This window comes from Symphalangus syndactylus, chromosome 2 (genome assembly GCF_028878055.3).
Source record: "Symphalangus syndactylus isolate Jambi chromosome 2, NHGRI_mSymSyn1-v2.1_pri, whole genome shotgun sequence".
Classification (NCBI taxonomy): Eukaryota; Metazoa; Chordata; class Mammalia; order Primates; family Hylobatidae; genus Symphalangus; species Symphalangus syndactylus.
The window spans coordinates 145,571,351-145,597,489 of NC_072424.2; the positions used below are offsets into that span (position 1 = coordinate 145,571,351).

Genomic DNA, 26,139 nt, shown 5'->3' on the forward strand with positions numbered 1-26,139 from the left:
TTGTCGAAGCTAGCTAACATGGTAACGAGACTGAAAACCCATTAGCTGAGCAAACAGTTTGGAAACACAGAACAACTCCAAAGAAAGCCAAAAGAAGGGGATAATGAAAGCAAGAGCAGAAATTAATGAAATAGAATATGAAGGAAAAATACAGACACCAGTGCAAGTAAGACCTGCTTCTTTAGAAAAATGGGCAATATTAACACATCGCTGGCAAGACCATCTAAAAAAATAAAGTTAGAAAAAGACAAAAACAATTCCTTTTGTGAAAGAGATAATATTGGTACACCCTGGGCAAGATGGATCAGAGGCAGCAAATGGGGAAAGCAGGAAAAAAAAGCAATGCTACAGATGAAAACAATATAGCCACATCCGTGATAATGACGTTTCAAACCTTAAGAAAAACGCATGTGCAACTTTATGTTACTAAACTTAAAAATTTAGATGAAATAGAAGATTTCCTAGTAAAGCATACATTTGCAAGCCGACTTGAAAATACAGAGAGAAACTTGGTGAGACTTAAGCATTTAAGAGAGTAAATGTTCAAAAATTCACAAAAACCCTCCGAGGCCCAGACGGTTATACAATCAGGTCCACAAATTTTGAGTGAACATATGATTCCTGTCTTTTACATACCATTTATTGAAATATAAGAAGAAGAAAACCATCACAGCAGCTTTTATGGGCTGGTTTAGCTTTAGGATGAAAACCAGATGTGAGTATTATATGAAGGAAATTTCATAGGCCAATTTCTTCTATGACCATAAAATACAATCCTAAAAAAAAATTTACAGCCTAATTCTGGCAATGTCCTAAAAAGACACATTGTAAATAATTGAATGTCTGGACTTTGCAAAAAAAAAAATCCATGTGAGGTGGGGGTGGCCACGTGGGTTTGGGAAATGAGAAGACGGGCCATTGGCTGAGCCTGCTGGAGCTCTGGAGCTCATCTTCTCCCAGTTACGTCTAAGTACCTTTAAAAGTACAAACAAAAACACCATAACCAAACATTGTTCATCCTGTGAACGCACGATTGGTTTACAATGGACATTTTGCTAATGTGATTCATCTTATTAACATAGTAAATGAAAAATATCAATTATCTCAAAAAATATTAAATTTTCACACCATTTTGCGATAATATATATGCATGTAAATTAGAACTTTTCCTAACCTAAAAAGGGTAACTTTTCCTTAACTTATGATAATAGTGTATTTACCCCAAATCACAAAAATTATGAAATTAGAAGGGGCTTTAAAAAATATAAAAACAAGAAGGAACCCTCACTAGCATTCTGTCAACTGCTCTTACTTCCTGGGTGCCGCTGAACATGATGCTGATGGCTCCAGCACTTCCAGTCATTCTAGAAAAACACACAGAAAGTAGGATTGGAATTTCCAGTCTGTTCGTTAGGGAGAAACCATTCTCGCTTACGTCCATTACTCCCTCCCTTCGACTTTCCACATAAAGGAAATTCCACTGACCAGCAGTCCTTTCTGGACACTTCTCTATGGCTCCCACCGGCTCACTGTGGGGAAAGCAGAGTGACTCGGGGGGCAGAAGGGGGCCAAGGATGTCGGGAGAAGAAGCTGGGCCTGTGGCCAGGACCTGACTTCCAGCCTGTGACTGGTCAGTCAATGCGGCCCCCAGCTTGGTGTAGTGCTCTGTCATTGCTGTCTTGAAATTCTTGATAATTTTGTCTTTGAACTTGTGTTCTGTAAGTAACATCCCCAGGGATGACAGAGATTGCTTGTGAGTAGAGGAGGTCCATCCAACACGCACGTCTGCTACTGCTTCTTGCCTCCCCGTCCCCACAGAGCACCCACGATGCCCATGAGCACAGACCTGCGATGGCAGCTGTGCAGCCAGACCTGAAGCACACACACAGCGAGCATGCAGCGTTTACCATTGAGCAGAACGGGAGCTGACAGCCTCAGAGGCCACACTCTCCTCGCAAACCAGAACCTACATCTAACACAGACAGAAGGCAATGCCATCCTGAGAAACTTGAGTGCCAGGAGCCCAGTCACATCTGTCCCCGAATGCTTGCCATTTCACTTGGGCTGGGTGTGAGGACACAGAGGAAAGGGGAAGAGGACGGCCACGCTCCTCCCCTCCTAGTCCTTCGCTACCTGTCAGCGAGCTGGAGGTGCAGCCTGTGGGCGGAGCGTGCACGTCGGGTTCACCTGGAGCATTGCAAGGCTCTGCTAAGAATGTCCTCCCCCAGTGCTATCCCTCACCCCTCCCCCTACCCCACAACAGGCCCGGGTGTGTGATGTTCCCCTTCCTGTGTACCCTAGAACTTAAAGTATAATTTTAAAAAAAAAATATATATATATATAAAGAAGAACATCCTTCCCTACCTGTCAGTGAACTGGAGGTGCAGCCTGTAGGCAGAGCGTGCAAATCGGATTCACCTGGAGCATTGCACAGCTCTGGTAAGAACAAAATGCAAATGTGCGTACGAGTTACAGAACACACCATGCAGCGTCAATGATTCTGCGATTCCGCAGCTTCAACGATTCTGTGATTCTGCAGCTTCAACGATTCTGCATGCAACTTAGATTTTTTTTTTTTTTTTTTTTTTTTTTGAGATGGAGTCTCGCTCTGTCTCCCAGGCTGGAGTGCAGTGGCGCAATCTCGGCTCACTGCAAGCTCCGCCTCCCGGGTTCACGCCATTCTCCTGCCTCAGCCTCTCCGAGTAGCTGGGACTACAGGCGCCTGCCACCATGCCCGGCTAATTTTTTTGTATTTTTAGTAGAGACGGGGTTTCACCGTGGTCTCGATCTCCTGACCTCGTGATCCGCCCGCCTCGACCTCCCAAAGTGCTGGGATTACAAGCGTGAGCCACCACGCCCGGCCGCAACTTAGATTTTATAACACTGGCCTGCAGTATAAAGACAAACAACAAAATTCATGCCCATAATTTAAAATTTTAATTTTCTATACTTGGAATGACATTAAATAGCAAATACACATCCTGACAAGTTGAGGAAGAAACCGTGGCATGAAAGGAAGATGCTTTATACTCAAGTGCCTTTCACAGCACTGCGTCCTGCTTGTGGAACGAGGGGCTCGGCATCTGCCCTTTGGTGCTGAGTCCCAAGCATATGCCGGGGCCCTGGCAGCAGCCCTGCCCTTTCCTCCTCCTCTGCTGTTGGGAGCCACTCCAACTGTTCTCCTGAGCCGCGTGGGCAGCTGAGTGACAAGGCCCTCATCCCAACAGGATCTTCTGAGGATCAGGTGGGCAGATCTGTGAATTCACGGCTTAATATTGGGTAGCCCACTTTTTTGCAGATATAATACCAGTATTTTCTCAAATAGAATTGATAATATAACCTTTGGCTGCTTAAATTCTGACTTTGCTTTTGCTTCAGAACCTGGGTAGGAAAGTGGAGTGTTATTTACTGGGTTCAAACAGACACTCTGCCTGGTTTGACTGCAGCCACTGAAAATCCAACAGAACCCACAGGCAAATTCCTAAAACTAATGAGAGGGTTTAATAAGGCTGCAGGATACAAAATAAACACAGTAACATACATACAGGTGCATGCACCTAACTTAAAATTCCAATTTTATGTATTATACAGAAAAGGCATATAGGGATACATGTAAGAAAATATGGGCATAATTCTAAGAAAAAAATTTAAAAATTTACTGAGGTGCATAGAATAGAACTAGGTTAACTGACATGAAGACTTGTTATGAAGATAGTCGTAATCCCCCAAGTCAACCTATAAATTTAAATGCAATTCCATTAAAACCCAACAGAGGCTTTTCACCTGACAAGATGATCCTGTGATTCACACACAGGTATAAAGAGCCCAAATGGCCAAGACAGCATTGAAGAAGAAAAGCTGCGATATTTGGCCGAGAGTCGTTATCAAGCCTTATTCAAAAGCTGCAGAATTGACTTATTTGTCACTGGAAGATGAAGAAATAAACTGTGAAAGAGAATAGTTGTGTCCCCAGGAGGAGACCTCACGTACATGACGCCCAGAGAGCCAGAGCCAGCACAGGCCAGTGGGAAAGAGCAGATCCATCCACAGCGGTGAGGAGATGGTCATGGAAGACAGACACCCAGAATCAGGAAAGAGCAGATCCATCCACAGCGGTGAGAAGATGGTCATGGAAGACAGGCACCCGGAATCAGGGAAAGAGCAGATCCATCCACAGCGGTGAGGAGATGGTCATGGAAGACAGGCACCCGGAATCAGGGAAAGAGCAGATCCATCCACAGCGGTGAGAAGATGGTCATGGAGGACAGACACCCGGAATCAGGGAAAGAGCAGATCCATCCACAGCGGTGAGGAGATGGTCATGGAGGACAGACACCCGGAATCAGGGAAAGAGCAGATCCATCCACAGCGGTGAGGAGATGGTCATGGAGGACAGGCACCCGGAATCAGGGAAAGAGCAGATCCATCCACAGCGGTGAGGAGATGGTCATGGAAGACAGGCACCCGGAATCAGGGAAAGAGCAGATCCATCCACAGCGGTGAGGAGATGGTCATGGAGGACAGACACCCGGAATCAGGGAAAGAGCAGATCCATCCACAGCGGTGAGGAGATGGTCATGGAAGACAGACACCTGGAATCAGCAGCAATGAACCAATAGAAAAGAGAGGCCAAGTACACACCTTTGGGATCCGACTGTATTTAGTGGTGGTATATCATCCTCTCCTGCCACCCTCTTATGTTTATTGTAACAGCCAAGAAAGATGCTAAGTGTCGTGCTAGCACCAAAATTCAGCTGGAGGTTAGCTTCTTCCCTAATGTAAGAGAATTCCATCCATTCCTTCGCGTACCTTCATGTGCATGCAATGGCCTAGCATAGCTACTGTGGAGATTACATGTGAATACATACATAAACTGTGATCTGTTCGAAGAGGCTTACACTCTAATTGTGAGCTGGGACCTTGCGCAACAGATTGGTTTTGGAAATCAGAGGCCTGAGGTTAATTTTAGACACCTCCACATGCTGGCTGGGTGGGTGCCCTGAGCAAGCCAACTATTCATTTCGGCTTTAGTTCTTTTAGCTTTAAAATACAGTGTAGATATAAAATACCCACAATATCTACCTCACAGGATTGTCATGAGCACCAGAAGAAGATTTGTGTGGAAATACTTTGTAAATATTAATTATTAATCATATATACTTGTTAAAAATAAATAGTAGATAGTAAATGCCAGGCACTCACAACAATGCTATAAATAGTTAACATTTTCTCAACTACAAGTCCCTGAGAGTCCTTTAATAAATTACTATTTTCCCTAAATTATTTGTGGAAAATTATATGTAAAATAATCTTCGTATTAAATAGGGTCTCATATTACCTCATCTTCCTCAACAATCCAGTAGCTGGTGCAGGTCTACCCAGCTTAGGCATAATTTGTTTCAGTTGTACCAGTACATGAAGAAGTTAAATTCCTTCCACATGCTTGGTGTCAGCTCTCCTAAGCACCTGTGCTTCTGTGATCTTTCTGAGACGAACATACGTGAGTTCTGTGTTCACAGTTGCAAATAAAGACAAACTCTGAGGATCTGCCTGACTCTGGGTTCCATAATCTCCACTGTTTCTAACAGTTTGAAATTTGGTTAAATAAAAAGGATATTTGACAGTGAATAAATAAATATAAATAAAATTTAAATGGTATTCTACTCCAGGCACTGTTCTTGTCATTGCTTGAATTTTGTGACTCTGAGTGACGTGAAATGCCTTCCGAGGACTCGCAGATCCCGGCCACAGCTGGGCAAAACAAGGCAGGTTTAGGGCCAGCAGACACACAGGCTGCTCATGCAAAACACGGATTCGCTTTCAGCGAACTCAGCGAACCGAGTCCCCACATGCCAACTCCTGGGCACTGCCCAGCTTCTCCAGCATGCCGCCGTGTGCTCCGGGGCCGCCGTGCCCCTGAAGGCTCCATCGTCGGACGGTTCTACAATAGCTTCTTTCTATACCCAACACAAACCCGTCATTGCAGGAAGTCCCTAGAGCACCAGCCCACCTCAAGGATTGACAGTAAGAAAGCCGAAAATCAACAAGGAACGCCGGGCTCCGTGAAGAAGGGGCCACGTGGCTGTTTCTACAGGGACCCTCAGGGTCACACAGAGACTCCTTCCAGGGCCAGGGGACACCATGCACTTTGGCTGCAGGACCCAGTGGGCTGAAAGAATGTCTTCTGGGCAGACCTCAGAGACCCCCCGAGAGGAGTGTTTTCCTAAGGCCAATGCGCTGGAGGCACCGAGGGCCTTCAAAGACTGCAGAGGCTCTATTGCTTTTTCCTAACGATGGCCAGTGCAGCCCTCGCACAAAGGGGTCCCCCTCACTGCTGCTGCAGACCAGCACCAGGACAAGTGCGACGGGTGGGTCAGTGCTGGGCAGCATGTGGGAAATGACTGTGTCATCTCAGCCTTGGGAGCGTCCCTCCAGGAGGGGTCCAGGACAGGAGGAAGGAAGCTCTCTCTCTCCAGTGCTGACACAGAGAGGCCTTGACACAGAACCAGACACTTCCTGTCACCCAGGATGGAAGATGCATTGCAGGAACAAACATTTGAAATTCCAGATAAGTCCTCAAGTAGGGTGAGGGGTGGCGATGGAGGAGAGTCATTCTTAAGGAGAATGAAGCTTTAGTTTAGCAACTAAAGTCATTGATTTGCTGTTCTGTCCTGCTGTGCGCCCTGCCCTTGCTTAGGAGACTGTAGCCAAAAGAAAAATAGAAATAAAATGTAATTAAAAATTCAAAAATAGAAATTAAAAGACTGACTAGAGCATTATTTCTGTAAGAATATTCTGATTTCAATAAGAACTCTCGGCCTGGTGTGGTGGCTCACACCTGTAATCTCAGCACTTTGGGAGGCCAAGGCAGGTGGATTATGAGATCAGGAGATTGGGACCATCCTGGCCAACATGGTGAAACCTCGTCTCTACTAAAAATACAAAAAATTAGCCGGGCGTGGTGGCATGTGCCTGTAGTCCCAGCTACTTGGGAGGCTGAGGCTGGAGAATCGCTTGAACCTGGGAGGCAGAGGTTGCAGTGAGCCGAGATCGTGCCACTGCACTGCAGCCTGGGTGACAGATTGACTCTGTCTCAAAAAACAAAACAAAATAAAACCTCTCATTTCTTGCTGGCGATGGAGAAGCAACGCCGTGGAAGAGTCTCTGGTTCTCTTGGAGCCCATTGTTGCTGTTGCCTGTGACAGCGGCCAGCGGCCGGGGTCTCCAGGGGCCGAGCAGCCCTGAGTTCTGCCTCCTCCTGCGGCAGCCACCTGCGTGGGTCTCTCTCCCAGGCATGGAGTCCCCATGCCCAGACCCTGGGCCAGGCCCCTTCTCTGGAACTTCAGCCTCCCAGAGAACGGGTCTTTCTAAAACACAAATGTGATTACATTCTCCCCTTACACCTCTGCTTCTGAGGAACTGAACACACAAGGGTCCAAGGCTGGATCGTATCTAAGAGCAGAACTGACCCACACCTGCCCAGAAAGCCAACTCCTTTTCTGCAATACACAGCCCAGGAGGCCAGTGGCCTGGTCAGGCTTTCAGGGAGCCAGATTGCCGTCTTTAGTGACAGCCCAGGAAGCTCAACAGTAACTTCCGTGACAATCAGCTCCGGAGGGCCAAGACTTGATCAGTCCTGACAGCTTCCTAATTTTTGTCCCTGCTTCCAACTTGGGACCAACCAGAGAAGGCGAGATACGCCCCCAGGATGCCCGCTTCTCATTAGAGCTCTGGTGTCCCCGGAGTCTGGCCTCCAACAGGGTACAGCTGGGGCTCTGTGTGTTCACAGGAAGCTTCCCTGTCGTGAGCATCTCTGCCTGCCCAGCCCACTCACTGCAGCAAGCCCTGAATAAACAACCTTTGTTTGTCCACACCCGGTGGCCTTTGTTTATTCCACACTTCAAAGCCTGCAGCGGCTGTTCCCCTTGTCCCAGGTGGACCTGGGAGCTATGGGATGACCCACAAGCCCACACCTGGTGACTGTCCAGCGTCACTCCTGGCTCTGGGCCCGCTCTCCTCCCTGAATTGCTCCTGCACCATCTCTCTCTCTTCTTCCCTCCACTCGCCTATCTTCCTCTCCCCACTCCCTCCGCCTGCCTCTTCCCAGACCCCCATCCAGCCCCTCACTGCCCAGCTTCACCGCCGCTTACCTCTAAGCTTTTAGAGGTTCACTGCTTTCCGTCTCCTTAGGAAGGCCCAGTGTCAGGTAGGACTCTGCTGTCCTTGGGTTATTGATTAGTCAGCTTGTCTATCCTTTCCTGGGTCTGGTCTCCCAGCGGTTGGCAGCAGGGGCTGAGTCAGCAGCTGTGGTATTACAGCCATGCTCTACTTCCATGAGCAGAGAGCTAAAATTCTGCTCCAGCTGGGCCTCCAAATGCAATGCTGTCCCCAAATGTGTAAGGAATGTTGAATTGTGGTCCTGTCGTCTTAGCCATATTTTTGGGACCATTTACCCACCACTGCTCTTGCTATATGCATAACCTGTTTTCAGACAGGACTGTTTTCATAATTCTTTATCATTTCCAGGGCACCTTTTGATGTGATTGCATTTTCTACTCCAGGCCATAAAAGCTGCAGCAGCATTTAACTCAATTGAGGTAAAAATAATTTGGATAGTTGCACCAGCAAACATTTCAACTATGCAATAGCTTGATTTTATTTAGTGGGATTCAGGAGCCCATGGCTATGTGAGGGAAGGGTTTGCAGCAGGAGGGAGAGATAAGTCTGCCTTAAGGAGCCCCAGTGCTCGGGAGAGGAGGGGAGGACCCCAGTGCTCGGAGAGGAGGGGAGGAGCCCCAGTGCTCCGGAGAGGAGGGGAGGAGCCCAGTGCTTGGAGAGGAGGGGAGGACCCCAGTGCTCGGGAGAGGAGGGGAGGAGCCCAGTGCTTGGAGAGGAGGGGAGGACCCCAGTGCTTGGAGAGGAGGGGAGGAGCCCCAGTGCTCGGGAGAGGAGGGGAGGAGCCCCTTCCTGTCTGCACCTCCCAACCTTGACTGCACAGGCAGCCACCCAGTGAGCTCAGCACATTTGGTAACTGAGTGAATGAAAGAACACACCCTGTGTATGGCTTTCACCGGCCAAGCCCCCTCTGAAAAGGGCTGTGTCTGCTGGATAGTGGCAGGGCCCATGTGACATGATTCAGGGCCTCGGTGTTTGAACATGCCCAGTTTACAGTAGCATTTCAAAGCCCAGCAGGGCCAACTATGCGAGTGATTGAAAAAGACAGTCAACAAATTCTTGTGGACTTTAATCTTTAAAAATAAATATATTTTTTATCAACCATTTATAAACTAGGCACCATCACATTAAAGCCACATGAAATCTGTATTATATAATAATTTTGCCCTTTTTTCACTGATCTTTCATTTATTTGCAGATATTAAATACATCCTTGACCTGTAAAGTGGGACTGCGTTAAATCCATTCCAGATGCGCTACCGTTTTTCATCAGACTTTATGTATTTAATGTTTAGGATTCAGTAATTGTACAGAACCTTGGATTCTATCATAAGAGGGTTCCGCTATGGTTTGCATGTGATTTGTCCCCACCAAAACCTCTGCCGAAATTTGAAATTTGATGCCCAATGTGGTGGTATTGGGAGGTGGGGCCTGGAGGTCTCTGGGTCATGGGGGCAGAACCCTCATGAATAGACCAACACGGTCCTTCAGAGCTAAGTGAGTTCTTGCTCTGGGGGAATGGCCTAGTTCCCAAGAGAGCAGGTGCTTAAAAGAATGGCTTCCTCAGCTTCTCTCTCTTGCTTCTTCTCTCACCATGTGTCTCTTAACACACACCCAGTCCCCTTCTGCTTTCTGCCATGGGTAGAAGCAGCATAAAGGCCTTATCAGATGCCACTGCCTGTCTTGAACTTTCCAGCCACCCATATCATGAGCCAAATAAGCCCTTTTTCTTTTTCAATTACCCAGTTCTGTTACAGCAACACAAAATGGACCAAGACAGGCTTTAATTATTCTACAAGCTGGAGCAAGAGGATGTAGAGAGAAAACTTTGCTAGGGTGCCCACTTATATTCCTGAATTTGATTAGTAATGATACACTCTGTTTTCTTCAGTGATAACGTATGATTTGCTAAAGTAGGTTGGGACATTTTCCCTGATATTATAATTAAATCTTTCACAAATTCTTATAATTTAGAATTCCTGACATATTTTTTACCTTAGCTTAACTTTAATTCTTTATCCTTTTATTTTAGGGTAGAAGAGGATAGGATATTTTAGGATAGAAAGGAGAAGGAGAAACTTTATCCTGTCATTTTTATTTTTGTTGAAGTATGTTTATTGTAAACGTGCTAGAAGTTAGTTCCAAAGACCCCGGAAGTCAAATTCTACATTGTCTACTTTTTAATCCCTTGAGAGAGAGGGAAACAGCTCCTCTGTCTTCCAACGCACTTGAAGGCTGCCCCCGTCATCTAATCAATCACACCCTCATATGACAGGCCACGCTCCGCCTTAGTGGGCTTCCTGGTTCATTTCTGCTTCAGTGTGAGTGGTTACAATTATGTCTGTTTAGAGGAAAAATATGCACAGAACATAAGACATTCAGGAGACGAATGTTCACCACAGGGCATCTCCATCCATCCTCTTTCTGCGCGCCTGCCTGGGCCACCCGGCCTTCTTGCAATATCCCCGTTCTCTGAATTCACAGTGCTTAAGAGTCTGCCACGCCCATCAGCGCCCTGTTGTCAGCCCTCTCAAAAACGGGTTTCTTATGACTGGCGTTCTAATTGTTAGCTCTGTGTTTTAAAGCATTTCCCCAGGCTGCTATCTGCCCTGGGCCTGCACGTGGCATCTGCCCGCTCTTCCTGGTGGTGCCTGGTCGATGTTTGCAGAGGGGTCAGGGAGGCTCACCAACTCTACACGCTATAGGGAGGCCACAACCTGGGCCGACTCACCCCTTGCCCCTACTGTGGGGAGCACAGGCAGACGTGGGTCCCATTTTAAAACTGTCAGCTTACGCCTCCTTCCAAACCCTGAGGAGCTGTCAGCTCCATTCGATGAAGGAGGAAGCAGACTCAGCCAGGCTATGAGGGGGGCCAGGTGGGATGGGAGCTGGAGCCGGAGCTGTCCTCCTGTCCTGGGCTGCCTGGTCCCGCAGAACACTGAGCGCAGCCAAGGAGTCAGGGTGCCGGGTAGACGGGGCAGGAGGGCAGGGGACCCTCCGAGGACCCCCATGGAATCTGTGAGAATTACTTCTTTACTCCAAAGCTACTGGAGAGTAGAAGAGCATTGGCAAGGCCTTGGGCCTCGGGCAAACTGAAATGCACGTTTGGGCCTCCACAGGTAAAAAGGGGGAGAAAGAGAGAGCATGAGAGAGGGAGAGAGAGAGAAAGCAAGAGCCAGAGAGCACATTACTGAGGAAGAGAGAGAGGATGGAGAGACAAGGGAAGGAGAACTATTGATTAATTGATTGACTTGGACTGTCAGATCACTGAGGACCCTTCCTGCCCCCAATGCGACGGCTGCATTTTGTCTGGGGTCTGCATGGTTCTCCTGGTCAGCTTGCAGGGCTGTGCAGAGCAGGCCGGGATTCGCTCGGCTGGAATGCATCCCTCCAGGCTGCAGGTTGGAACCTGAATGTTTAGGAAACCACGCCTAGCTTTCTAAAAGACGGGCACTGTCAGAAAACCCTGAGGAGCCCAGACCCACTGCACTCACTCCCCTTCTGGGCTGATTCCCTGTGATCTTGGCCTGCAACATGGAGTCTGAGCTCCCTAGAGCTGTGATACAAGCTAGGTCACCAGAGGACGAAAGGGAAGTTTGCACTTTCTGGATAGTGCACTCAAAGCTCCTGTGAAAAGCACCAATGAATGAGCAGAATGTATGACTTAATAGAACTTCCTGGCCGTGTCTTCAGCATGGTCAGCTACAAAGAAATGCATGGACTGAGGCTGGGCCCACAGTCCTCAGTGAGGACGGGGACTCAGGCCACAGGGCTGTCGTCACAGCCTCACCTGCTAAGTGGTCCTGGAGAAGCCATACTTCATTATAAAAATGTTGCCATTTTTATAAAATACCCTGTGAATTAACTTTTACAATAAAACCCCCATCCATGAGTGGGTTTGAATCATCCTTTTAAATTTCAATGCAAGTTTTTAGAAAGCTTGAGGAAGATTCTGGCCTTCTGTTAGGAAGCAGATTTCAGGAAGGGCAGGTGAAATTGCACACAGACGAGCTCAATGGGTGTTGGAATCTGCTCTGACCCCTGGGAAATGCTTGCATTTTCTCGTGGTGTGCACAGAGAACAGACCCTGCCTCCACCATCTTCACTGTCAGGAGCACAGCAGCAGCCTCCCCTCACCTACGCTTTGTTCGAGATATGAAGTTCCTCACAGGCATCCAAAACCAACTCCTTGTTCGAGGAATATTTCACGCCTCCTTCCAAATCTACCCATCTTCCTCTGGTTTTCTGACTGGCTTCCTCCCAACTATCTTGCCCAGCTGCATCAGCCCTGAGGGGCCCAGGATGTCTGAGGGGACTTCAACGGCCTTCTCCACCTTCATGTAAAATTCTTTTAATCTTTCAGGAGAAAGCTGCTTTCTGAATTGAAAATGCTGTGGCCCTCACCAGGCAGCTTACCTGAAAACACCGCTATCTTTCTTCTTGAAAAATTGAGGAAAATTCTCTTTGGAAAAGTAAACACCAAAAAAAAAAAATTTTTTTTTCCCCCAAAACACTTTTATGCCCCTTTTTTTCTTTTTTCTTTTTTTTTTTTTTTTTTTTTTTTTTTTGAGAGGGAGTTTCGCTCTGTTGTCCAGGCTGGAGTGCAGTGGCGCAATCTCGGCTCACTGCAGCCTCCGCCTCCCGGGTTCAAACAATTCTCCTGCCTCAGCCTCCTGAGTAGCTGGGATTACAGGTGCGTGCCACCAAACCCAGCTTTTTTTTTTTTTTTTTTTTTTTTTTTTTTGTATTTTTAGCAGAGACGGGGTTTCACCATGTTGGCCAGGATGGTCTTGATCTTCTGACCTTGTGATCCACCCGCCTTGGCCTCCCAAAGTGCTGGGATTACAGGCGTGAGCTACCGCGCCTGGCCTATGCCCTACTTTTTACACTAAAACCAGAGTTTAGTCTCTACTCACTTATAAGGCGCCTTCCCCACCCAAAGCTGGCGCGTGCTCTGTGAAGGGCAGGCATGAGGATTATGGTGCCCCTACCATGTGCCACGCAAGGAATCAGGGAGGAAGAGGTTAAAAGAGGGGGAAAAAAGTAACTTTTATTTGAGATCACGGCGTAATTTGGGTGTTTGTGTATGCTGACAGCTTAACGTGGAGTTTAAACTCAAATTCAATTTCCAGCACAGAGTCCTGCAACCGCCTCTTTAAAATGCTTTTGGGGAGGAATGGCCAAAGGATTGGGAAATGCTTCCCCAGCCAGAGAGGAGGGAGGGCAGGGGAAGGCCATGGGAGGATGACAACATGGAAACGAGGCACCTGCCGGGAAGCAGCATCCTGGGCAGACCTTGAAAAGAGATGCTGGGTCGGCCGGGGAGGCTGCTGGCATCTGAAACCAGAGCTCTGCGTGGAAGTCTTTGCTGGGGCGGGGACTCACGGCCGTACTCCACAGGGCAGAGCCCATCTGCGGGGACTCCTGTTAAACGGTGGCCTCGGAAGATAAAGCGACTTGGCAAGATGACACTGACACCCAGACATGCATGGGACACTGCGTGGAAAGGGCCCCGGCGTGCAGCAGGCTTCTCCTGACGTAGTCACTGCGCCTCACACCATGGTCATGACCTTCAGGGCCGTCGGCTGGAACCTGCGGATCTTCTTCTTCAGGGCCTTGGAGGCCTTAATACGGCACAGCTTGGGCACGGGGGACAGGAGTGGCCCCGAGCTGACCGGGACCTCCTGGGTCCAGGCCAGCTCCACGTGCCTGGCCGCCACATAGCCCAGGGCCGGGCCACAGTCCCTGCTCTGGGTGCCGCCCTCCTCGTCGCTGCTGCTGGACTCATGGTCTCCGAATCGGTTGGTGGTGTGGTCGCTGGACTCTCCCTCACTGGTCTCTGGGATGACTGACGGGAACCGCGGGTCACACTCGGCCAAGTGCTTGGAGGGCTCTGAGTCGCTCCTGGTGTGGGCGTCCTGGCGGACTAGCGAGGGCCGGCCCCGGGCCTGTGGGCCACCTGCTCTCCTGGCCACGGGCCTGGGGGGCTCCAGGTTAGACTCCGGACAGCCGGCCAGGTGGGTTTGGGCCGAGATCTCCACAGTGGACTGCCAGCGGCGATGCTTCCTCCTGGCCACTGAGGTGAACAGTGACGCCTCAAAGGGGAACAGGGCTTGGGCTGAGGTCCGGGGGCTCTCCTGCGGGGCCACCGCCAGGGGGACGAGGACAGGCATGGGGTAGAGGGTGGACTCGGAACAGGAGCGCCCAGGTGCCTCCCATGCCAGGGCTGGCCTCTTCTGGAGCCCGCCCCTCCCTGGGGGCCAGTGGGCAGGGTCCCACTCCAGGGATGGCCGGGGGGCTGCACGGGCTCCCTCAGGCCTGTCCAGTAGAAGCGGCGGTTGCCTTGCTAACCTCAGCACCTTGTCCGTGGGCCTTCTCTTGATTTTTTCAGCCTTGCTCTTGGGGGGACCCATTTTCAGACTGGCAGCAAAGGATGGGTGGGCAAAGTGCCCAGAGGCCGGTGAGGGGCTCTTGTTCAGCATCCTAGATGGGGATATGATGTTGCCTCGTCCATACTCCTGAGCTGAGGGTGACTGCTGGGCCTTCGAGCTGGGAGAGGGCCGCACCATGGTCTCCCCGAGGACGCAGCTGTTCGAGGGCTTGGAACCCTCCTCTGGAAGGCTGCGAGGGTGCTGGGGACCCTCAAGGGGCATGGATCCCTGCTGCTGGGGCCCGCCCCTGCCGGTACCCCTGCTCTGAGCTGACCCTCCCTCGTCCTCCCTCCCTGGGGCGAAGACCAGCAGTCGCCCTCCACCGTCTGTACTCCAGCCACCCTGCCTCTGTGGGGATGGGGACACTGCATGCCTTAGAGGTCCCTGTTCTCCCCCGCTACCCTTTGCTGGGGTCTCCCGGCCCCACAGATGCAGCAGCCTGTCGATATAGGCTCTGGCCCTGGCTGGGCCAGCCTCGAGGACCGGCCCAGTCTGGATGGTGTTCAGACCTGCGGGGCCCAGGGGACTCTCCCTAGGGGACAAGGGGCCACCTCTCTGTGGGGTTTCCTTAGTCAGGACAAACAGGGGGCTCTGTAGAGCCACGGCGTGCAGGGGGCTGGGGTACGGGTACACCTCCCTGCCGCCCTGGGACACCAGGTCCTGCCGATACTTGGGGTCTGGCACGTGCAGCGGGATGTCCACTCCCTGGCAGAGGAGCCGGAGGAGCTCAGCGTCCGTGCTGGCTTTCTGGAGCCCCGTGTCCGCCGGCAGGGCTCTGTCAAGATCACCTGGGAACGAGAAAAATGAACAAACACGTAACTACGGAGAGGATTTAGTGCACTGTTGATTTCGTTTCACGCGTGGCAGCTGGGAAGGAAACGCTGCTCATTCACTGCTTTGGGGAACTCCTGGGTCCCACGGGAGACAGCGACTCACAGTCACTGGGGTCAGCGTTTAGACACAGGGCGCGGGGCAGACGGGAATGCGTTTAGACACAGGGCGCAGGGTTCCATTTGCATTTAGACACAGGGCGCAGGGCCCATCTGCATCTAGACACCGCGTGGGGCCGTTTGCGTTTAGACACAGGGTGCGGGGCCCTATTTGCACCTGCAGCGCAGCCCCCTCAGCCTGTTCTGACCCTTGCCCTTGCAGGAAAGCGCATGGGCAGTGAGAATCGCCAGTTCAGCGCCCTCATTTCCCTGAGGGCTTGGAGGCTGGAGAGGCCCCGCAGCGGCGGGTTGGAGCCGCAAGGGAGGCCAGGGGCATGAAGCTGGTCCCTGAAGATGCCCTGGAGGAAACCACGGGGCTTCTCAGTAAGAAAAGACCAAATGGTTATTACTAAACCAGGCCTTGTACAAGAAGTAAAACGAGGCCAAAAATGACATCTGTGCCCTTGGAGACAGTCTGAAGACAACTACAGCCCCTCCTGGGCCAGCGGGTGGGATCCAGGCGTGAGCCCGGTTCTCTCCTCACCAGCGCTTTCAACCCCACTCTCACTCCAAACACCAGTGGATCCAGGGTTTTTGAAGGACTTTTTTAAGCTTGCTGATGTCCGTTTTAAATACAGGGAAAAGTGCTGTGTGTTAGAAGAGCTGGAGGTGATGCACACGGCTGCGTTTGATTCCTGCCTCCATCCAAACCACCACATGGCCCACGGAGGCCTTCCAGCGTCCGTTAGAGCCTGAGAGCGCGCTCCATGTAGGGTCCCCGGCTCTGCCCTCAGCAGCTGGGGACTGCACTCCACCATCCCCTGTGCCTGAGATGAGACCCCCACCTTCCCTGGCGGTTTCTTACCTGTAGACACCGGCCTGGGCCAGAATGTGCCCCACGGCTGGCCTGCATCCTCCACGCTGCCCGGGGGCCTGGCGCCCTCCTCGGTAGCCTGGGGTCTCCACGCTGGCACAGTAGTCTCATCAACCGACCGGGGCCTCCAGTCCCCCATGCTGGGCCTGGCCTTGTGGGCCTGGGCCACAGGCAACAAACTGCCGAGTGAGGGAGAGATGTGGTCACTGCAGACGGAGGCACAGGACGTGGACAGAGAGCAGGATCCACCGTCGCTCATCTCGTAGAAGCCTGGACAGAGCAGACAAGGCGGGTCAGTGACCCCCATCCAGAAGAGCCCAGGGACCCCTCTCCTCCCGAGCTTGTCACAGCACAGGTGGGCCCCGGGGAGCCCCTGAGCTCAGGCTACCGGACGCTGTGCACCATCGTCCACACGGCCGGCCTGGGAGAGAGTGGCTCAGGTGAGGATGTTCAGGATTCTTCCCAGGAGCTGTCAGTGGGTGGGTCAGGGCCCGCTCCACCTGCACGCTGCAGCCCTGACGCTCCCTCTTCCTGGCAAGTGGTCCCTTTAGCCCTGGGTGGTCGATGCCTGCCTAAGGGCTGGCCTCTTCCTCTGGATTTCAGCCCTTTTAGGACAGGCCTCTGGCCCCTGTCTCTCTCTCTCTCTCTCTTCCCTGGTGCCTGCCAAATTGAGGAGGAGCCCAATCTGGGGAGGTGCTTCAGCCCCAGGCCTCCTGAGTCTAATAACGTCACTTAGAAAACAATGTGATTTTTGCAAATTAAAAAAATAAGAGCGAGGTAGCCAATTAATATATATGCCCTGAGAAAGGCTTCAGTGTTGCCTCCTAACTTTCATATCAGCCTGACGAAGCGGCCACCTCCCTGCACGGACACTGGGAGACCTGGAATGGCATTTCAGCCCGAGAGGGGCTGGTGGGACAGGCTTCACCTCTGCCTGTGCTTCGTGGCTGCCCCTGTGTCCGGGAGGTCAGGGCGCCCTGGTACCTGAGCTGGGCCTGCTGTCACTGTCCAGGGCCTCCCCTGAGGCTGTGCCCACATCCAGCTGCAGCTTGCTAATCTGCAGGTCCAGCTGGTCCAGGTGGGTCTTCAGGCCGATGTCCTGCTGTCTCAGCCGGGACTGAGAAGGGAAAGAAGAGAAAGGCAACTATGGTACCTACGGAAAGCAAAACTTAAGACTCAAAGGGGTGAAACATGCATTGTGAGTGCAATTTCAACTCCCAAAGTCCACATGAAATACATCTTCTATATCCGGCAGCTGCCTCTGCTCACTCTGAAGCAATTTCCATGCTCCACTGTCACAAAAAGAAAGGTCTACTGACACCCACCCCCCCACACACATACACACATACACGTACACACACACACACACACGCACACACACGTACACACATACACACATATACACACACATACACACACGTACACACACATACACACATATACACACATACACACATGTACACACACATACACATACACACACACACACACACGGGTTTTCTCCAGGTCAGACTGCTTTACTTATCCTCACTTTTCAAATTACATTTCTTTATAAGGATACAGAATACTACAGCTTATGAGTGAAATCAGGATCAAAAACAGCACTTCCTTTTGGCGACAGTAACTACCTGCACCATCTATTTTGCTGCGTTTTTCAGCCTGCGTAAGGGTTTACTCTCCTGTGCTAACGCTTTACGCATCTTATGCCTGTGGCTGCAGTGGCGTCCTTTCACTCGGCCGCCTCCGGATCCCTGGTGCCTGGGGAGCACAAACCTTTTGACTCTTCAAGAAGGTAAGAAAGTCCCTTGGAAAGAAAGAAAAGCTGCCCTTCACTAATAAGTCCCTTCTCCTCTGATAGAAGAAGTAACATTTTGAACCGTTACAGGCTTTGGCAGAGCTACCAGGGGAGAAGGTTCTCAGCAAAACATGGAAAATGCCAGCTTTACCTGGAATAAATGCAGCTTGAAAATCGGCCTTCAGGATCTTTTGTTTTGTTTTGGAGACAGGGTCTTGCTCTGTTGCGCAGGCTGGAGTGCAGTGGTGCGATCACGGCTCACTGCAGCATCCACCTCCCCAGGCTCAGGTGATCCTCCCACCTCAGCCTCCCAAGTCTCTGGGACTAGAGGCACCCACCACCACGCCCTGCTAATTTTTGTATTTTTTGTAGAGACAGGGTCTTGCCATGTTGCCCAGGCTGGTCTCCAACTCCTGGGCTTAAGTGATCTGCCTTCTTTGGCCTCCCAGTGTGCTGGGATTATAGGCATGTGCCTGGCCAAGGGACTGTGTATTTAGAAGTTTCCAACACAGCCCTGCCCTGACAGGCTGCGCCTTCTCCCGGCCTCAGCTTCCCCAACTCTAAAGGGCTTATGATGAGCATGTGTGTGTGTATACATGTGTGCGTGTGTGTGTGTGTCTTTCTTTCCATTCTAAAACATTTCTTGTTTTGATGAACAACTACGATTAAGGCAAATAATTAATGAATGTAATTATGTGGTTGGTTCTCTTAAGAAAATGATTAATTATATTTCAAATTTTACGTGGGAAATGAGGAGTTCCCCTGAGCCCCATAACCTGGGCCTCAGGAAATTACTTCAGTAATTTCCACAATATAAGAAATCATTACAAGAGAGAGGCAGGTAGCAATGGTTTCCTGTTCTGATGAGAGAATGACTTCTCAGATTTTCCAAACGCAAGTGCCTACTATTAGCACGGGTGAGGGGACAGAGGCCGGGCTCGACCCAGCACACGGCACACAGCTTCTGTGCCAGGAGCAGACCTCCTCCTCCAGGACCCAACTCAGGGGCCTCCCAACAACCTCCAAAGTTTGCACAGTGACAGAATCTGAAGCCATAATATTTTTGTTTTTAGACAGAGTCTCACTCTATCCCCAGGCTGGAGTGCAGTGGCGCAAGCTCGGCTCACTGCAAGCTCCACCTCCCGGGTTCAAGCCATTCTCTTGACTCAGCCTCCCGAGTAGCTGGTACAGGCGCCCGCCACCACGCCCGGCTAAGATTTTGGATTTTTAGTAGAGATGGGGTTTCACCGTGTTAGCCAGGATGGTCTCGATCTCCTGACCTCGTGATCCGCCCGCCTCGGCCTCCCAAAGTGCTGGGATTACAGGCGTGAGCCACTATGCCCGGCCTCTGAAGCCATAATATTATCTGGGAATGCGAACATGACAAAAACCAATCCTAAATTTAATCAAAATGTTATGCTTCCAGAACCACCCAGCTTCATGAAAACACACTGGCTCCTTACCCTGCACATTTTTACACAGGTAAACCGCTATCCAAGTGAACAGCACCACCTGCCAAGCCTGAGCAGCACACGCAGGTGGGCTCTCCCACACCAGCTATGCAAAGAGGAAGCCTGGATCCAAACAAAGGGGCCGGGTGGATCCTTACAGCACAGGATTTTTCTTTTTCCTGGCGTAAAACAAAACCCATGGTACCGACAGAAAATTAAGTTCCTTTGTGAGGCCACACCTCAATGTTTAAAAGGATCTACGTGCTCTCTCCTCTTCCAAATCACACTCTCCTTCTTCTGAAGGAGGGGAGCCCCTACATCCCAGCCAGCTTTGTCCTCCTCCCCCAGCCCCGTTCCCACCCCCGTGTCTGTGCTGGGTTAATTGCTTTGTGATTAATGTTTGGCCAGCCAGGCCTTCAGTTGCTGGTTTCTGATTAATGGTCGAGGGGCTGCAGGACGCACAGAGCTCTCAGGCACTCACAGGTTATTTATTACGTCCTCAGGTCCTGTCTACGTCTGCAGGACTCCACCGTTCAGGATTCACACCATGCTTGTAACCCTGACCACCGTCCCTAACCCCGACTGCTGTCGCTAACTTGGGGTTTGTATGACTGTGCTTTTCATTAACTCTTTCTTAGGGTCAGACATTGTGCTCACAGTCACAAAATATATGTGGCCAGGAAGGAGGAGAGTCCACTGCAAGGCCAGCCCCAGAACAGTGACCTCCACGCATGTCCACGATTGGACCGACCCAGTCCACAGCAGCAAGCGAGCCCTGGATGGCCTCCATGCTCCACTTCCCCCTGCAAGCGTTCAGGCGAACTCCAGGCGGCCCCCTGCAAGCGTTCAGGCGAACTCCAGGCGGCCCCCTGCAAGCGTTCAGGCTAACTCCAGGCGGCCCCCTGCAAGCGTTCAGGCTAACTCCAGGCGGCCCCCTGCAAGCGTTCAGGCTAACTCCAGGCGGCCCCCTGCAAGCGTTCAGGCTAACTCCGGGCGGCCTTGCTCACGGTGTGCTCTGGGGGCATCTATGCCAAACCCCTGGGCCTGGGGAAGGGGCAGGAGGGCCTGGTATAAAGGCGCTCACACCAAGCCCCTCCAGGCAGTGGGATCAGCCGGCACCTGCAGACCCCGGCTCCAGGCCCCAGTCATTTCTCGAGACTCTACCAGGTAAGCCTGGGAACCTGCATTTTAACAAGCTTCCCAGGGACCACACAAGTTCCTTAAGACAACAAAAGTTTGAGGATTTCTATTCCGGGGGTGCTGTTAAAAAAAAAAAAATAGGTTAAACCCTTTCTTTGAAATGCATTCTTTATGCACCGCAAGAGAATGACCTGATTTCCACGTGCTATGCCTTTTCCGTGGGCAGGTCAACAGTCCAGCCATCGCAACACCTTTATGGCACATGTGGAGGATAAACATGAAAAATGCCTTACTGTTCAGGATATGGAGATGGGATCTTAAACACCTCCTTTCTATCCCTGAGAGCTAGAATGCACAAAGGAAACATTCTATGCCTGAATTCCAAGGCTAGCTATCCCCTCCATTCTGGAGAGAGGTAAACACTATTACCTAAGTTTAAAAGAGGTCTATCAAACAACAGCAAAGGGGTCCCTGGTTCACAGACTGGACTCCTGGATAAAAAGCACCACTGAAGCCCCTTGCAGGTTTCTGGAGATGCCTGACCCTAATGTGTGGCCTTGAGCACGTTCTCACCCTGCCTCCTTTGGTTCCCGTGTGCTCACAAAGCAAGCACAGTCGGCCCAAGGAAAATGCCAGGCATCGTGTTGATGCGGCAGAATCAGACGTACAGCTTGCTCCTGCAGCATGGAATGTGGGAAGCTGCCAGGGAAAAGGGATTGTCGCAAGCTGCCACTTTCAGAACAAGTCATGACCAGCAATGTCAAGACGGGGAAATTCTTCAGGATAAGATTTCACTGCAGACTCCCGGAGCCCTTCTGTGTCTTTCCCCTTGTGGAGAGAGCGCCCACTGGTGAAGGATGCGGTTTTTGGTCTACTTGTGGGCCCTAAGTTCCAGGGAGTGGATGAAGTCCTTCAATCTAGGGCTTGTTGGGTAACCTAACCCTTATGAATATGGGAATGGCTGGCACTTCTTGGGAACGACAAGTTGCCTCACAGACACACATGAGGATGCAGAGTCAGCCCTCTCTGGATTGGCCACGCAGCAGCAAACCCACTTGGGTCGGAGGGCACGGGGATCTCATCACCTTAGAAACCCAGAACAGGGAGATCCCAAATTCTGAAATCATTTTCCCTTTTGTTGCAACAATACAAGTCACTCATTTATTTATTCAACAAAATCCTGCTAAGCATCCTCTACTGCACTGTTTTGTGGCACAGCAATTGAAAAGATGCAGCACATTACGACAAGCCTTGAAGTGATGAGTGCTATTTTCCTGACTGCTTAAATCCCTGGAAATGCTAACAATCATTCTCACCTGAGAATTCCTGTAGGCTAAAGCTCCTCAGAGCCTGATAAATGTTCTTCCCGCCTTCACACCTGAATGATGACCAATGGCCAGGTGAGCACCAGGGTGGGCGGAGGGGACTCTGAGTTAGCCGGGAGCTGCTGGAGTGTGTAACCGTTCCAGCAAGCAAGGCTTTTCATTGTATTCAACACTATAGAACTGCTATCACTCCTAATGCTTTTCCCTGTAGGAAAAATGTAAAAGTGTTAAGCCCTGGGCTGATGTCACACAAATTCAATTATTCTTCTCTTTTGATCACATAATCCATCCCAAGAACAAAGTTTCAAAAACAAAGTCTGCATGTTCCTTCTGGTCCCCACATTAAAAAAAAATAATAAAATAAACAAAAAACCTGTTTGATCTTCTCTTCCAAAAGGCTACTTGTAATCAGAGGCTGAGCACTTGCAAGTTTGATTTGTATATTTCTCAAGCCGAGCTAATCAGCACCTGCACTCTCACCCCCTTGGCAGAACAGTTGAAGCCAGCATCTCAGCAGCACCTCCCTTCCCATCACATGTGTGTAACACATCTGTGGCTGTCGTGTGCTGAGCTGAGGTCACACAGAAGCTGCGATTGTGTATGGTGCAAACACACAAACGACCTAAACAGACAGCCAGGATTTGGTCCCTGGGTGAGTAAACAAAGTCTGTACACAGCTACTTTCCTCTCAGGAGGCATCGGGGCAGAGTTGGGGGCCCAGGTTAATCCCACACAGTCTGCCACCTCCGTCTTCCACAAGGTCAGGAGATAATGGGGATCTTGGGAGGCGTCCCAGACACTGGACTTCCTGATTCTTTAATCCAGAAGGGTTTGCTACGTTAACAACCTGGCTGAGCGAGCGAGGCAGACGGTCATGCCGCAGCTTCACCTGGGCAACATTTAAAGGCAGTGACTTTTAACAGGACAGACTTAAATTTCTAATGTAAAAGAAATTTCACTTAGTGTAACAGAGGTAACACAAGTAAACAGATATCTTTCTCCAGCCTTTTTAGTTTGTCTTTAAGAAAATACAGCAACTACGTAAACGCTTGTGAGTTGTTTCTAGTAAGTTTAACAAAATCATACAAAAACATAATAAGCAGAGGGGTAAAGACTGGAGTTCCTTTCATTGTGTGAAAGGAGGGGTTCAGAGCGCCCAGGGAGTGCTGAAGAGGGCCCGTGGCAGGGAAATCAGAGTCTCTCCTCTGGATCAGAGGACACGCCTCTCCTTACAGGTCAGGTCACATTTTAAAGTTGAAGAGGCCTTTGTCAGTTACATGCTTTCCCCCAATACTTTATTACAGTGACGCGACCTTAAGAAACATCAGCACATTCCTGAGGACAAGTTGGGGTGCGCTTTACCACGTGGACACTGTTGCCCCTAACCCAAGACAGCAGGGGGGACCTGGTCCCCCGGGAAGTGATGCCAGGATCCCGAGCCGACCTCCGCCAGGGGAACGCCAGTCAGTACCTGCAGGTCAGAAAAATGCTATAACTAACGAACAGGGTGTCTCTCCCAAATCTGCCAGCTTCGGGATGCTGGCGTGGGTGGGCCGCATCCACGCAGGGCGGAGCGCGGGCTGCAGCCCGGGGCAGTTTTCAAGGTCCTCACCTGTGCGCTTCACCTCTAGGCACCTGCGCGCGGGGCCTCCGTGTCCCCCTCCTTGGAGACCGAAGTGCATTCCAATCAAATCCCAAAGGACGACCCCTCCATCCATCAGACGCCCCCGTCCCACTAACACACAGTCGCGGCCGGCACCAGGAAGGAGCAGCGCCTGTGGCCCGCACACCTCGCAGCCCCGAGTCCCGGCGCCTGGTCCTTACCAGCTGCTCCTGCAGCGCGGCCAGCGCCGCCTCCAGCTGCTGCTCGGGGCCGTGGAGGCCGTGGGGGCCGCACGGCGCGGCGGGCGCGGGCGCGGGCGGGGGCTGCAGGGCCAGGGCGCCCCGTACCCGCTCCTGCTGCGTGGCGCGCAGCCCCTGCAGCTCCTGCAGCCCCGCGAACGCCGCGCGCAACCTCGCGCCCAACCTACGCCGGTCCCAGCCCGCGGGCCCCGGGGGTCCTCCCGGCGTCCACATCTCCCACGAGCGGCACCGCAGGCCCAGCGCGCGCGGATCCCGAGCTGTGTCGCGGGTCCTCCTGCGCCTCCTCTCTCCGCCCCCGGCTCCGCAGGTCGCCAAGGTGGGCTGGAATCTGTGGCCGGGCGCGGAGGGCGGGGTCTGCACGCGCCCCGAGGTCACCGCGGCCGCCCCCGGACCCGCCCCGCCGACCCCCCAGGGCCCCTTGCCGGCTGCGGGCAGGGCGGGCGCACCCAGACCCCGGGGCCAGCTGAGCGCGCCCGTGACTTCAGCGGGGAGGGCCAGCCGGGAGGAGGAGCCCGGGGGAGAGGGGCAAAGAGGCGCAAGTGGAACAAAGGCGGAGAAAGGGCTTGTTAAGGTTTTAAAATGTTTATAAAGATAAATTATTGGGACATTATCACATTGCAAGGACCGTGTTACCATTACAGACGCAGTAGAGATTTCAAAACCGTATCACTCACGTTTCCCAATGGGTATCTGCAGTTTGGAAACCGCACCTTGTTTTGGGTTTTCTTTTTTTGTTTTTTTTGTTTTTTTTTTTGAGACAGTGTCTCGCTCTGTCGCCCAGGCTGGAGTGCAGTGGCGCGATCTCTCACTGCAACCTCTGCCTCCCGGGTTCAAGGGATTCTCCTGCCTCAGCCTCCCGAGTCAGCCTACTCGGACTACAGGCGCCTACCACCATACCAGGCTAATTCTTGTATTTTTAGTACAGATGGTGTTTCACCATGTTGGCCGGGCTGCTCAGCTAACTTTTTAAATTTTTAAAATAATTGCTTAAGATGCAGTTCGCATACCATAAAACTCACCTAATTTGAGGTGTACAGTTCCAGTTTTTAGTATGTTAACGAAGTTCTGTTCACCACCCCCAAAAGAAACCCTGTTCTCATCGGTAGCTACCCCCATTCCCTCTCCCACACCCCCACACATAGAACCACCACCCCGCGGGTGCTGGAAGTTCATGGAAATGGGGTCACACGCCAGGTGGTCTCTGTGGGGGCTCCTTTCGGTGAGCGTTTTCAAGGTGCGTCTGTGCTGCAGATTGCGTCAGAACTTTATTCCTTTGTGTGGCTAAATAATATTCCATTGCATGACTGTGCCAAATTTTGTTTATCCATTCATCTGTTGATGACATGTGAGTTGTTCCATTTTTTAGCGATTACGAATAACGCTGCAAGGACATTCCTGTACGAGTTTTTGTGTGGCAATATGTTTTCATTGTACCTAAGAGTGGAATGGCTGGATCGTAGGTGACTACTGTGCTCAACCTTGTGAGGAGCTGCCAGGCTGCTTTCCAAGTGGAATCCCAGCAGCCAGCAGGGCATGAGGGTTCCATTTTCTCCCTGTGCACACCAGCCGCTGTCTTTAGTCCAGCAGATGTGAATTGGTATCCCCCTGTGGTTTTGATTTGTGTTTCCCTGATGGCTAAGGAGGACGTTGAGCATCTTTTCATGTATACTTCCTTTGGAGAACTGTCTATTCAGATCCTTGGCCCATTTTAAAATTTAGGTTGTCTTTTCGTTATTGAGATGTGAGTATTCATTATACAATTCCCTTATCAGACATGATTTACACTTCCCTTATGAAATACATGATTGGCAAATAATTTTTCCATGTTGTGAGTTTTTTTCATGTTCTTGTTAGTGTCCTTTGCAGCAAAAAATGTTTGTAATTTTGATGAATTCCAGTTTATCTACTTTGTTGTTGTTGTTTATGCTTTGGGTGATCTAATAAGCATTATCTAATCCAAAGACAAAGTTTACAGCTATGATTTCTAAGATTTTGCTGTAGACCTAGCACTTACATTTAAGCCTTTGTTCTATTTTGCATTAATTTCTGTATATGGTGTGAGGTAGGGGCCCCTTCTTTTACATACCCAGTTGTCCCAGTACCATTTGTTGAAAAGACAGTTCTTTCCCTATTGAATGGTCTTGGGACCCTTGTTG

The 26,139-nt window shown here is 50.9% G+C and overlaps 1 protein-coding gene across 2 annotated transcripts; it reads right to left on the reverse strand.

The window, feature by feature from the left end:
- Window positions 1-1,934: 1,934 nt before the first annotated feature.
- DACT2 (dishevelled binding antagonist of beta catenin 2) lies at window positions 1,935-24,196 on the reverse strand. 2 transcript variants are annotated; one of them, XM_063623871.1, is made up of 5 exons: window positions 23,945-24,196; window positions 17,394-17,526; window positions 16,401-16,679; window positions 2,134-2,205; window positions 1,935-1,972 (listed from the first exon to the last, which is right to left on the reverse strand). In XM_063623871.1, the coding sequence occupies exons 1-5, from the start codon at window positions 24,194-24,196 to the stop codon at window positions 1,935-1,937; spliced, it is 774 nt and encodes a 257-aa protein (XP_063479941.1). The 2 variants fall into 2 exon arrangements, with proteins under 2 accessions (XP_063479941.1, XP_055125655.2); XM_055269680.2 differs by lacking the exons at window positions 1,935-1,972; window positions 2,134-2,205 and adding an exon at window positions 13,200-15,394.
- Between the last annotated feature and the right edge of the window lie 1,943 nt (window positions 24,197-26,139).